This window comes from Perognathus longimembris, chromosome 4, assembly GCF_023159225.1.
Source record: "Perognathus longimembris pacificus isolate PPM17 chromosome 4, ASM2315922v1, whole genome shotgun sequence".
Taxonomy (NCBI): domain Eukaryota; kingdom Metazoa; phylum Chordata; class Mammalia; order Rodentia; family Heteromyidae; genus Perognathus; species Perognathus longimembris.
Genome location: NC_063164.1, coordinates 42,719,684 through 42,732,763, shown reverse-complemented (window position 1 = coordinate 42,732,763; position 13,080 = coordinate 42,719,684). Strand labels below are relative to the sequence as shown.

At 37.1% G+C, this 13,080-nt stretch overlaps 1 protein-coding gene across 1 annotated transcript in view; it reads right to left on the bottom strand.

Moving 5' to 3' along the window:
- Positions 1-794: 794 nt before the first annotated feature.
- The window catches only part of Frzb (frizzled related protein), a 28,463-nt gene continuing 16,177 nt past the window's right edge, over positions 795-13,080 (bottom strand). Inside the window, exons 3-6 of the mRNA XM_048345134.1 lie at positions 10,536-10,601; positions 5,880-6,084; positions 5,428-5,491; positions 795-2,348 (exon numbers count right to left, since the gene is read on the bottom strand). Of these exons, the coding sequence (XP_048201091.1) occupies positions 2,232-2,348; positions 5,428-5,491; positions 5,880-6,084; positions 10,536-10,601 (452 nt within the window). The 3' untranslated portion in view covers positions 795-2,231. The remainder of the gene's footprint in view (positions 2,349-5,427; positions 5,492-5,879; positions 6,085-10,535; positions 10,602-13,080) is intronic.

The following is a 13,080-nucleotide window of genomic DNA, read 5'->3' as shown; positions in this document are numbered from 1 at the left end:
AATTAATATAAAAGAGCCTGGGGCAGATGCACTCCCTTAGGAAACTCAAGTTGAAGCATAAATTCCATGAAAAGAAACTCTACAGCTGTTGGTTCATACCTATAATCCTAGCCACTCAGGAGGCTGAGATCTGAGGATTGTGGTTCAAAGTCAGCCACTGCAGGAAAGTCCATAAGACTCTTACCTCCAATGAAAAGTGGAGCTATGTATCAAAGTGATAGAGTGCTAGCCTTGAGCAAAAAAGCTTAGGTTCAGGGCCCAGGCTCTGAATTCGAGCCCCATGACTGACCAAAAAAAATTTTTAAAAAAGGAAAGAAAGAAACTCTATTTCTCTTCATCATGACCCTATGCCACTCAAATTCACATAAACATTCTGCAGTAGCTTCTGGATGTCTATTTCCCATACTTCCAAAGGGAAGGCAGCATTACCTAGGCAACTATAGGAAGTCCTCCGTGTAAGAGTGGGAAAGTTAATCAGAAGGTGAGGAATGTTTTATTGCTTTTATTTTTTTGGTTTTTGTTTGTTTGTTTTGTTTTGTTTCCCAGTCCTGGAGCTTAAACTCAGGGCCTGGGCACTGTCCTGAGCATCTTGTGCTCAAGGTTAGAACTCAGCCACTTGAGCTACAGCACCACTTCTGGCCTTTTCTGTTTATGTGGTACTGAGAAATCAAGCTTAGGGCTTCCTGTGTGCTAGGCAAGCACTCTAGCACCAAGCCACATTCCAGCCTTCTTTGCTTTTAAAAGAGAGCATTTCAGTGAATTGTTATTTATCAATGTAAGAAACGTTTGTTCAGGAATGAGTTTCATCTTTTTATGATTGTCCTTATTGAAGGAAACACAGCCCGATTTGCTTCAGGTGCATTTTATTTTCAGCAAACCACTTAGAAACTAGGTTCTAGAATATTGCACGTGTAAATCACAGGGAATGAGACTTTCAAGTGATTGGCACATGCTCTAAGGAACCCTCCTAGGGGAAGGAAGTAAAACATAATTTCCTCCCATGCTCCCAGGGTGATTCACTGCAGCTTGGATAATGAGAATGTATATTTGATTTAAAGTCAGAATACATCTGTCCTGACAACCATAATTCTTTTTATTAGGCATTTTTGAATAAGCACTAAACAATATAAATCCAAACAATAATATCCAGACTAGTGCCCAGGCCTATAATGTAGTCAAGCTTATGTGTGTGAGTGCATAAACACCCACATGCACACAAATATTGAAATGCACACACCATCTTCGAAAAAGGAAATTGTTTTCATTTTTCACTGTACTGTAAACAACTCCATTTTATAGAGCTAGATATCTTTGAAAAAAACACCTGGGTACACATGCATACATACTTTCTTTTCCTGATCAACACAGCAAGTCCATTTTATGAGGAAAGCAGACAGAGACAGAGATTTGAGAGACAGACTTTCACTAAGGAGTTGAAAAAAATCAGATTAAACAGAACTATGCTGGAAATAGCAGATGTTTGATTGTGAGTCACTTCCTTACTACTGATTAATGTATTCAGAAACATATCAAACGTATGTCTGAAATATGAAGGCTACTGTTCATGTCCTCAGGGGTACTGATTTTGATTGTGGCTCCCAATCAGGCAAAGTGTTCTTTCCTTGGCTCCTAACACTATTTATTTTGCTTCCTGCCAATCTAGAAAATAAGTCATCCTGTATCATTATCTCATAAATGTTTCCTGGTGCTTAATTGCTTTGCCTGTGCAGCATTTCATTTCAAACTGCCATCTTACCTTATAAACATTTAGAACTTTCTAAGCATGAGGAGAGTGCCCAAAGGCATACACAAATGAGGCTGTAATTAGATCAATAAGAGACTACTTCACAGCCTATCTAGCTTTCTTTGTATACCAGAAATCTCTCCTTTATTACTGCTACATTCCCAGTCTGAGTGCAGAAAACAAAATTAATATCTGGGGGCTGGAGCAAAGAAGTTCTAATATCAACATGTTTAATTTACTATTATTGCAAAAGAACAGTTTCCCCATGATTAGTAAAGTAGAAAACATACAATATATTTAAGGCTCTAACCCCAGGTCATTAAAAGGTGGGGTTAAAAACACAGAGAAAAGAGAAATGTCATCAGTTACCACATGATTTTTGTAGTAAACAATAGAATATGCCGTGCAATAGTGCAATTTTCCTTTGCCAGTCCAGCAATGCCGTCTCCATGGAAAGTCCATTGATGTTACTTGTGCATTTCAGGATTTAGGTACGCACTTGCCGAGGGTTGGAGTTCCTGCCAGACTTCTGATTCTGCGTGGAATCACTAATGCCAGAGTCAGTTTTACTCAGTCCAAGATGACGGAGCTTCACATCCCAGCGCTGTGAAATAAATGGCAGAACACAATCACCTGCATGTACTGCTAGCGTCACCATTTCTATGACTTTACCACCTAGATAAGACTACAAAGTCGGAGCTCTAAGCATTTTATTACTTTTACAGAAACATAAAATTCCTACTCATGGTTTCAGTGAAACACTATATGAACATAATGCTTTGATTTTAGAAAGTACAAAGTACACAAACTATAATATACTCAATAATGCTTTCATATTGAACCTTAAAATTAAAAATCTCCATGGCTATGCAAATATCACCACTCTCTGTGGCTGTTTCCTGGAGCAATACACAAATGAAAGACTTACACAGAGAATTCAAAGGAAGGGCTACATTCACATCCTCTGTTAAGATACATAACAACATAAACTTTTTATTTTTTATTTATTTTATTTTTTTTTATTTTTGCCAGTCTTGGGGCTTGGACTCAGGGCCTGAGCACTGTTCCTGGATTGTTTTTGCTCAAGGCTAGCACTCTGTCTCTTGAGCCACAGCACCATTTCTGGCTTTTTCTGTTTATGTGGTGCTGAGGAATCGAACCCAGGGCTTCCTGCATGCTAGGCAAGCACTCTACCCTAGGCCATATTCCCAGCACAACATAAACTTTCAAGCAGTGAAAAAATAATGTTGGTAGTATCTCTAAATTTTTTTCTAAGTTATCTCTATTTGGTACCTCAAAAAAGCCAAGTCCTTGCTCTTACCCCAAGTTTACAAAGTACACATTGCAATGCTTTTTAAATACCCACAATCATGGTTACTAATATTTTAAGTTAACTCTAGCAACAATGATTTCATGTAATTAAATTAAATGTAAGTTACATTCTGAGAGTGGAAATAATAGATAATAAATACATTTGCACTTGTCAGACTTCCAGGAACATAAAAAAAAAATCACCTGGAAGACTTGTTTAAAAATGGACAGTTTCATTCAGTAGGTCTGGGATGGAGCCCAAAGCTTTCCTATCCAACAAGCTCCCAACTGAGGCCTACATGGCAAGAAGCTAATTGTCAGCTGGCCCACACTCAAATTCTAATGCCACTACTTATTATGCAGTTTCTTAGTAGACTTCATTTCTATATTAGGATTAATAGTAGGTTCAAATTATATGACTGTTCTAAAGACTAAAGAAAAATGTATAAAGAGTGTGCACATAATCCCTTAGCTGATACTGTTTTTCCATTACTGAAAATCTTCAGTTTAGAAAGCTTTACTTCCATATTTATTATTTCTCTATATTTTTTAAAAATTCTAATCCTCTTGTGGGCAGGAATGGGGGGGGGAATGGAGAAAAAATATGGAAGGGGTGACTTTGTTCAAAAAAGAAATGCACTCATTACTTGACTTATGAAATGGTAGTCCCTCTGTACAGTACCTTAATAAGAAAAATAAAATTATTTTTTAATGTCTGATTCTCATCTCCCTAAAACAGTCCAAATATCTAGATTTGAAGGATCTGTTTAACAGATACTTCAATACATAATTATTTATGTGGGAAAAACCGAATGAAGTTCTTAAACAAAAATACTTGGTGTACCCGCTTAGAGAAAACCTCAGTTGAAAAGGACAACTCTTAGTTAAATTTTAAGAAATTAGTATCTTCCACAAAAATTGTTTTTTACATTCTCAGGTTAAGTGGAGAAGTAAAACAAGAATCCCAATAATTCTGACAAAAAAGAAAGATTTTCACCCAGAGTTTTTGGCCCTCAGTATCAAATGCTCAAGTTATTGGTTTATTTCTTCTCATTAATATGTTTGTATCCAGACTGAGGATGAAGATGACTTCACAATAGCTAGGTTTCCTGCAGAAAGCAGTAGAAAATATCTTCACCTTGCTATAAAACAGGACAAAGAATCCATGTGTCCTGTCAGCAGCATAAACAGCCCAGCTTGTTAAGTGCCCTGGAAAAGAAATGTTGTAAGCTCTTGCAACTGGTACAGGAATTTAGGACAAATTCCTGTTCAGCATTAGCAAGCTGAAAACCAAATTAAAAGGACGGAAAGAGATTCCAAGACACTGAAGAAGAGCCACTGCTACAACAAGCACCAAATGAATAGAGGAGAGATACAAAAAAAAAAAAAAAAAAAGACTGCCCACAAGTTTGCACTTAAAACAAAGCTCACTTCTGAAAAACATTATGGAGAGTGGGAAGAGTTTAAGGAATTTAACTGGTGATAGTTTCTCCTTACAAAATAATGCCCTCTGCATTTTTCTGTAGGTCAATTAAATTCAAAAGTGTCTGGTGTGTTGAGTGCCAGATGTACAAGATCAACTGCCCAAGGGTGTTTAACTTAGCCTGTAAATGTTTCCCAAGCCTTCAAACACGCAGAAGGAAGAGGATGTATTGTTTGGTGCCGTTCCCACTGCCTACCCCCACTTTCTATACATATCCTTAGAGATTCTTGATTCGTGCATTTTCCCCAAACATTCCTATTCTTCAAAACAGATTTATTTAGTGCAATAGGAAGAAATGGAAATATTCTGTAATAAAATAATTTAACAATTGCTATTTACTTTCCTCTTCTCGCAGACTGTAATTTGTTCAGAAATCACTATGTGTTGCTAAAAAAGAAAACCTTCCATCTTCTAATCTCCCTCTGTACCTAGGAATTGACATATCACTCAATCTTGACTACAACATCTACAAAATGTTACTGAGGAGAACTCTTGAAAATCTCTTATGTCTCCTCTTTCTTTCTTTACAAGCCTGCTGCTGGAGGTAAAGTATGGCCTTCATGGAAATTGGGTAACACTCTAAAAATGGCAGAAAAATAAGCTATCAGAATAATGTGGGACCACCATACCAGGATTGGATTAATTCCAGCTAGAATTGTTATGAGAAGTTAGGGTGACCATAGTTGCATTTTTGATACATATACAAGGAACTCGTCCCTTAAAAAAGACATTAGATACAAACTCAATTCTTGGCATGTCAAGGATTTAAATATATGTGTATTATGTTTTCTCATAAAATTGAGGATAGCTATTTCATTTATATGACCAATGGCTGGTTTCCTTATGCTTTCTGTGTAGTTTATGATTTCGAACAAAAATATAGGCTTACCTTAACTTTTTTACCAAGTCGATCCTTCCATTTCTCAGCTATAGACCCTTCCACCAGGAGTAACCTGCATTTTTAAAACAAGCAACCACTTTTGAAAAATTAAAGCAGAGTACCAAGAAATACAAGAAAACGATGCCAAGACAGTCTAATACGATTATTGTAGAATAGGAAAGCCAAGTTTTAGAACAGTAAATCATCACCATTTGGGAGTCACAGAACCTTTTAAGACCAAATGAAAGTATGATTTTCTCTCTCCAGAAAAGTTTGTACCTATAAGTTCTATACCCATACCTTTCTACCCAATATAAGAAAATGAGGAATCCAATTAAAACCTAATCCCTAAGAAAGTAGAAAGGTCCCAAGGTAAAAACACAACAGTAAGATCTCTAAAGAAAAAATACAGTGGGTAGATGGGCAAAGACACTATTCTGCATCCTTGAGGCATGAGTTACCTGGAGCGCTCCTCATCTTCATAGCCCATAATGATATACTCCTCGTTCACATGAAGTGGAGGGCACAGGCAGCCAGAGCTAGTATACAGGCTCACAGTATCCCTGGGAATGTTCACCAGAGATGCCTTTAGAATCTCCTTCACCTCCACCACTGCAGTCACATCATGGCACTTAGTCTTCACCTCCTTCACTTTAGCTCGAATGACTGCAATAAAAGATAACAGAGCCAAATTCATGATATGAAACACAACAGGTGCCGTATTCAGGAAAGACAGTAGACTCCTTTCAAATCACTCTTTTTGCCCTTGATGCTCAGTGATTAAAACAAAAAATTCAGCCAGATACTTTTGCTTTAGACTGGAGTGAGTGATAAACTAAACAGCACACCTGCCCTTTTAATGACTTCCCCTTCCAATATTTAGTGTGCAAAATGGTGTCTTTGTGTTTATAACTGCATGCGCATGCATGCTTTTCATTTTAAGAAATCCATTTCGTTTATCAAAGCTTGATTAAAATCATATGACATCATTTTCCTCCAAAATTTCATTTTGGATATAGATGGGAGTGGTAAGCATACAGCCCCAAATGCTGCCAACAAAAAGCAAAATATGAAGTGGCACTGTGGCTCAAGTGGTAGAGCTCTAACCTTGAACACAAAAAGGCTCAAGGACAATGCCCAGGCCCTGAGTTCAAGTGTCAGGACTGACCAACAAACCAAAACCAAAAAGAAAAACAAAACACAAAACAGTAAAGAAGGAAAATATATGAACTTCATCATACATAAAGCCTAGATGCTAACATTCTTTTTTGCTTCATGAACATTATTAATAGATTTTTCTCAAGAAGGAGTCTCTTTTTAAATTTGGTCATGCTGTCCTGTTCAATAGTGCTCCCAAACTACTTCTGCCATCCTTTCATCTTCCTCATCTTAGCTCACTGTTCAGATATTACCTGTTTTCTTTCTCTGTTACAGTATATATTATCTTTTCTCTTCTCCTTTAAGTATTTTCTTCTTTAATAGACCTTGGTTCTTCTATCATTTTTGAGGTCAGACACCCCAGCACTCCTCTCCAATAAGGTATCATGGAGTGTGTTCTAGCATGCTAGTTCTGACAATCTACCTCTCACAATGGTGATACTGACACCTATCTCATCCCCCTCATTAGAGTCAGCTCAACCTTCAGTTGCAAAGTCAAACTATTTGACTTAGAATGTAGCAAGCATGGGTGTGATACTTTTCTAATCTCTCCTTTGGAAAAGGTAAATCTAAAGAAGATTCCTTTTTCTGGTAAATGAGCATTTTAAAGATAAGGTTAAAAATAAAAACAGTAAAGAAATTAAACTGGTAATTAGTAAGCAGTCAACAGAATTTGCTCAGACACACTGTGCCCGTTCAAGATCTATGGATATTGAAGAAATCACAGAAGACCCAAAGGAGAACACAGTGAGTGCATTTTTGAGCCTGCTTTTTAAATTTTTTGTTGTTGTTGTTTATGTGGTACCAAGAAATTGAACCCAGGGCCTCATGCATACTAGGCATGCACTCTACCACTAAGCCACATTCCCAGGCCCTTGAGCCCACTTTTTGAAAGCTTCTCAGGGACAAGTCTGCAAACCTCTTTCATCTGTGGAGTTTCCTGTGTGTTTTATGGGCTCAGAAATACAAATGATTAGAAAAAGTAATCCATGAAAATAGAAATACTGTGAATAATCCATGCCTTCATCAATGCTCTAACTCCATTATAGAAACTTAATATCGCTCCAGTTCAACATAAGAGAAATTAAGTTAGTGATTAAATTTTAAGATCCTTAGGATAAAACCTAATTTTGGAATCAAAAATATTTTATTCTTTAAAGAATTCATTGCCTTAAGAATGAGAACTTGTGGCAAACAAAATGTACTGTCCTAACTGGCCCTGCCTGGCCTGATTTGCAAGTCGAATCTCTTTCTGTTCCTGTTTTCTCAGTTCTTTATTTTAACAAGAGATAAGTTTGCCCTTTTTGGAATGTCACTATAGAGAATTGAATGATGAATTCTTAATTGCAGACATAGTTTTGTGTCCTGGCTTCAGTGACTGTACCCATAGTACCCATCAACTATTAGCGATTAGTGAGCTGTGTAAATGTTCTTCAACTAATGTTTTATTTACCCAATGTGTCTACTGTTTTCATTAGAAATTTTTAGCACATGTACCCACTCCAAAATAAATATCTCTCTACAAGACCTACTTTATTATTCAAGTAATTTTGTTAAAAGTCAAGAATTTTTAGCTGAATGAATCTGAATGAGAAAGAGGTTTTATATGGCTTAGCAATTATTCCTACCCTTCGTTGTTTCAATATACAAATATATAACAATATACAAATATATAAAGTAAAAATAAACATACTTCCAAAGTAAAAGTACATTTCCTTTTCACAGATTTTTCTTCTTTTCAATCATGGGGTTCCCATAAAGGAGCTTAAAGCAACTTGATGATTGTTTGACTATGAAAAAAAAAAATCTCCTCCTCTCTAGTAATTAGAATCCATATCCATTTTCCTTTATAATATTCATTTAATACCTTCTGTAACACTATCCCTGTCAAGTGACTTGTAACTGCTAATATTCTAATCTTTAATAAAAATACCAGCAACCAGGCTTCACAGCACCCAAAATAGTTGTGTAAAGTGAAAATTAATCATAATTAAAGACAAGTAAATGGCTACATTTCCATGATACAATGTTACATTTTTACTTTTACACTAGGTATATTTAAACATTTATATTGCTTTTTGGTCTTAAAAAAAAATACCTAGTCTCTAATGCCAGGCATCAGTAGCTCACATCTCTTTCCTTCCAATTTCCAAAAACACAGAAGGGGAAATAAATCTGATGTATGTATATATGTGGGTTTGTGGGAGGTGTCCCCTAAATGGAAAGCACATAAACATAACAACTCTCATTTTAATAGTAAAATTCACTGTAAAAATCAGATTGCCAAATTTTACCCATTGACTTATCAACTGGAAAGCTCTAGTAACTGCCCCTTCGGAATAGGATGGTGATTATGACACTAAGGCACCAGTATTCAATGTCAATTTTGAACAATTACAGAAGGGCCAACTTTGGTTCCATCAGTGTTCTCAGGACAATTCATTTCATGGAAGAGTTGAGAAACTTAGATAAGTTGCTGTGTGGAATCAAGCTAGAATATTCCCTTACACAGCAGCAGCAGGCTTTTTCCCCCTCCCATTAAGCCAGTTATATTTAGATTAGTAGCTCTACAATTAAATGTCAGATTTTTAGGTCCAGCTTGATAATGAAGTATTTCCTCTGATTAATTTCAACAATTTTCACTAATTGCTACATTCCAACTCTGTCGGTGGGAAAAAGTCACTGAAGGAAGCATCTCACCTTCCTATGCCTCCAAGGCTCTTTTCTTCCTCCCAGCAAAGCACAGCCTCTGGGTAGAGAAGAGTTCTTCTATTTTGATCTGTGGTTCTAAGATGCCAACCGTACTGCCAGATTGGTTCACAGTCAAGCATCTGTTAAGAACATTGCCCACGTGACACCTTTTCATTGGCTCAAACAGAGGCTTGTGTTTTTAAAAGTTGTACTTTGCCAGGCACTGGGTGCTCGGGGCTATAACCCTAGCTACTCAGGAGTCTGAGATCTGAGGATGGAGGTTTGAAGCTAGCCTTGGCAGAAAAGTCTGAGAGACTCTTATCTCCAATAAACCACCAAAACCCTGAAAGTGGAGCTGTGCTAGAGCTAGCCTTGAGCAAAAAGGATCTAGGACAGTGCCCAGACCATGAGTTTAAGCTGTAGGACACCCTGCCCCCCAAAGAAAATGTCTTTTGTTTTTAAGTACTATAAACCACTCTGCTCGCATACAAATATGTCAGCATACACATGGGACACGCACATATTTCTTTTATTTCCAACTCTTGAAATCATATGCTTTCTCTCTATTACCAAACACTGAGGCAAATATTATATTGAGGAAAAGGGAGGAATCACGCTTTGAGTGACCTACTATAGATCTTTCAAGGGGGGAAATGTGCATGCAACAAAGGTAGTTCTACAGATAGCTATTTGGCATCTCAACAAAACATTGTCATGGTTCTAATCTACAAAGGTTTTTAAACTTAGTTATAATTTTATTACCTTTAGTTATACTGAAGGATTACCATTAAACATGTCATCTTATCAGTATAATGAATCTTCTTTTATTGTTATTGTGAAGGTGATGTACAGAGGGGTTACAGTAGGTCAGGTAATGACTACATTCCTTTTTTAACAGTGTCACCCCTACCCTTGCTTTCCCTCAGTTTTTCCCTGCTGCCTCCCCAAGTTGAATAGTTCACATTCAACATAGTGTTTAGTGAGTACCACTGCTACATTTGTTCCTCCTTTGTTCCATTTCTGTGCTTTCCCCTTACTTGCCTCAAAACAGATAAACTTACGAACAGAAAACAAAAACTGCAACAAAGGGAAAGAAAACTTTTATTTCCATTTCTTGGAGTTCATTTCAACAAATATCATTTTATATGATCATATGCACATAGTTATTGAGATTTTGTGAGCCTCTCCTAAGAATATCCTCCTTTGGTCTCACTGACACACACATTTCTTAATCCAGGAATATGACTCAATCATGAAGTTATTCTTACCATAGTTGTAATTGTTCCGGAAATAGGTCTTCTGTGTAGCTCTAATTGGCTTGCATTTGCAGCGTTCTGAAAAAATGCAATGTAGTTATAAGCAATTTTTCAATATTACATTTCTTTTGTGTACTAGTTTTTTGTAAGCATACATATGAATTTGGTGGTGATAAGAACAAATTCTGTAATTCTGCATGCATAGTCTCATTCTCCTGAATCTACATGTTTTACTATTGGTAGAACAGCATAGAATGACTGCCATTACACACACTGGTATTTTTATGCTTATTTCAGGAAATTTCTATGCATGTATTTTTATATAAGCTCCACCTTTTAGAAATAAGTAATCACTGTCTGGTAAACAGTAATGAAAATATTTTGTGTACTACAGATATATACAATAGAAATTCCAACTATTCCAAAATGTTTCATCTATAGGCTAACATATTGAAGAGTAGATCACCATAGTTTTTTGGGGTTTTTTTAAAGCTACTCTGGGGCTGGGAATATGGCCTAGTGGCAAGAGTGCTTGCCTCCTATACATGAAGCCCTAGGTTCGATTCCCCAGAACCACATATATAGAAAACGGCCAGAAGTGGTACTGTGGCTCAAGTGGTAGAGTGCTAGCATTGAGCAAAAGAAGCCAGGGACAGTGCTCAGGCCCTGAGTCCAAGCCCAGGACTGGAAAAAAAAAGCTACTCTGCCAGGATTACATAATGGAGAAATGTGCAGCATTCTCAGTACTGTCGATATAATAATAGAAAACAGTATACAATGACCACAGGGAATATTTGATTTTATGTAAAGGTTACTCTAAAATAAAACTCCTAAGCCAGGCACAGGTGGCTCACACTTGTTTCATCCTAGCTGCTCAGCAGGTTGAGATCTGAGGATTCCATGAGACCCTTAACTCCAACTAAGAAGCAAAAAGCTGAAAGTGGACCAGTGGCTTAAGTGGTAGAGCACAGCCTTAAACAGAAAAAGCCAAACTAGAAAGGGAGGTATTGAGTTCAAGCCCCTAGTGCTAGCACAAAAATAAAATAAAACCCCAAAGGAAATTTGATTAAAAATTAAATGGTATATATTACCTGTATTTTGACACACATGATGGAAAAAAAGAACATTTTGTTTCAAAAGTATCTCATGTCAATATGAGGATCAATAAAAGATGGATGTTATGTTGACCACTTACTGTATTTCTAATCAAAATTAATTTGTTTTAGCTGAACCTATAAATAAGCAGCAGCAATCCTAAGCAGATTAGTGTCCTACACAGTTGAATTCTATTGTGTTAAATTTTCATCATAATTCCAAGGCGGATTCTTTTTTTTTTTCCCCTAGTGCTAGAGCTTGAACCCTGGCACTGTCCCTCCACTTCCTTGCTCAAGGCCAGCATGCTCTACCACTTTAAGCCACAGTGCCACTTCCAACCTTTTCTGAGTAGTTTATTGTAGATAAGAGTCTCACAAAAGGGCTGGGGATATGGCCTAGTGGCAAGAGTGCTTGCCTTGTATACATGAGGCCCTGGGTTCGATTCCCCAGCACCACATATACAGAAAACGGCCAGAAGTGGTGCTGTGGCTCAAGTGGCAGAGTGCTATCCTTGAGCAAAAAGAAGCCAGGGATAGTGCTCAGGCCCTGAGTTCAAGACCCAGGACTGGCCAAAAAAAAAAAAAGAGTCTCACAAACTTTCCTGTCTGGGCTGGCTTTGAATCGTGATCCTCAGATCTCTGCCTCCTGCGTAACTAAGAATACAAGTGTGAGCCACAAATGCCTGGTGAGACTGGCCCATTCTAATCAGATCAGTGTTGAAGTTGTTTTCCCTCATGCCATATACTCTGTATGTTTTATGTCTTGGTATTTGATCCTGAGACCCATTTTCCCTCTTCCCCTCCACTTTAATACATGTAGAAGCAGACTGTACCAAAATTTAAAAGATATTTTAAGGTAGTTGTTATTTGAAGATCTATATTCTTTACTCTGACATGGAAATCAGATTTATATAAGGTGTCTGTGAGAATGTACTTAAGTAATTTTTTAACACATTTGATGTTTAATCTTAAGAAATCATATATTTGTCTTTCTTTGACAGACATGATGGAGACCTCTAACTCCAAACCCTAGGTTATCCATGTTTTTCTCAGTGTGGGAATATTCAAGTAACTTACATATTACTCTACAAAAACTTATTGAACCTCAGCTACATTTCAGGCTCCATAATAGGCATGTAGGACACATAAATGGCAGATAAAATAATCCAGAAGATGATACAAGTATTGAACAAATAATTACACATAAAGCAATTTACTATCATGTGTGAGACATACTATAAGAAACATACAGGGATGGGAATATGGCCTTGGGTTTGATTCCTCAGTACCACATATATAGAAAAAACAGAAGTGGTGCTATGGCTCAAGTGGTAGGTTGCAACAAAAAGCCAGGGACAGTGCTCATGCCCAGAGTCCAAGCCCCAGGACTGGCAAAAAAAAAAACAAAAAAACAATGTGTGTGTGAATGTGTGTGTGGGGTGTGTGTGTGTGTGTGTGTGTGT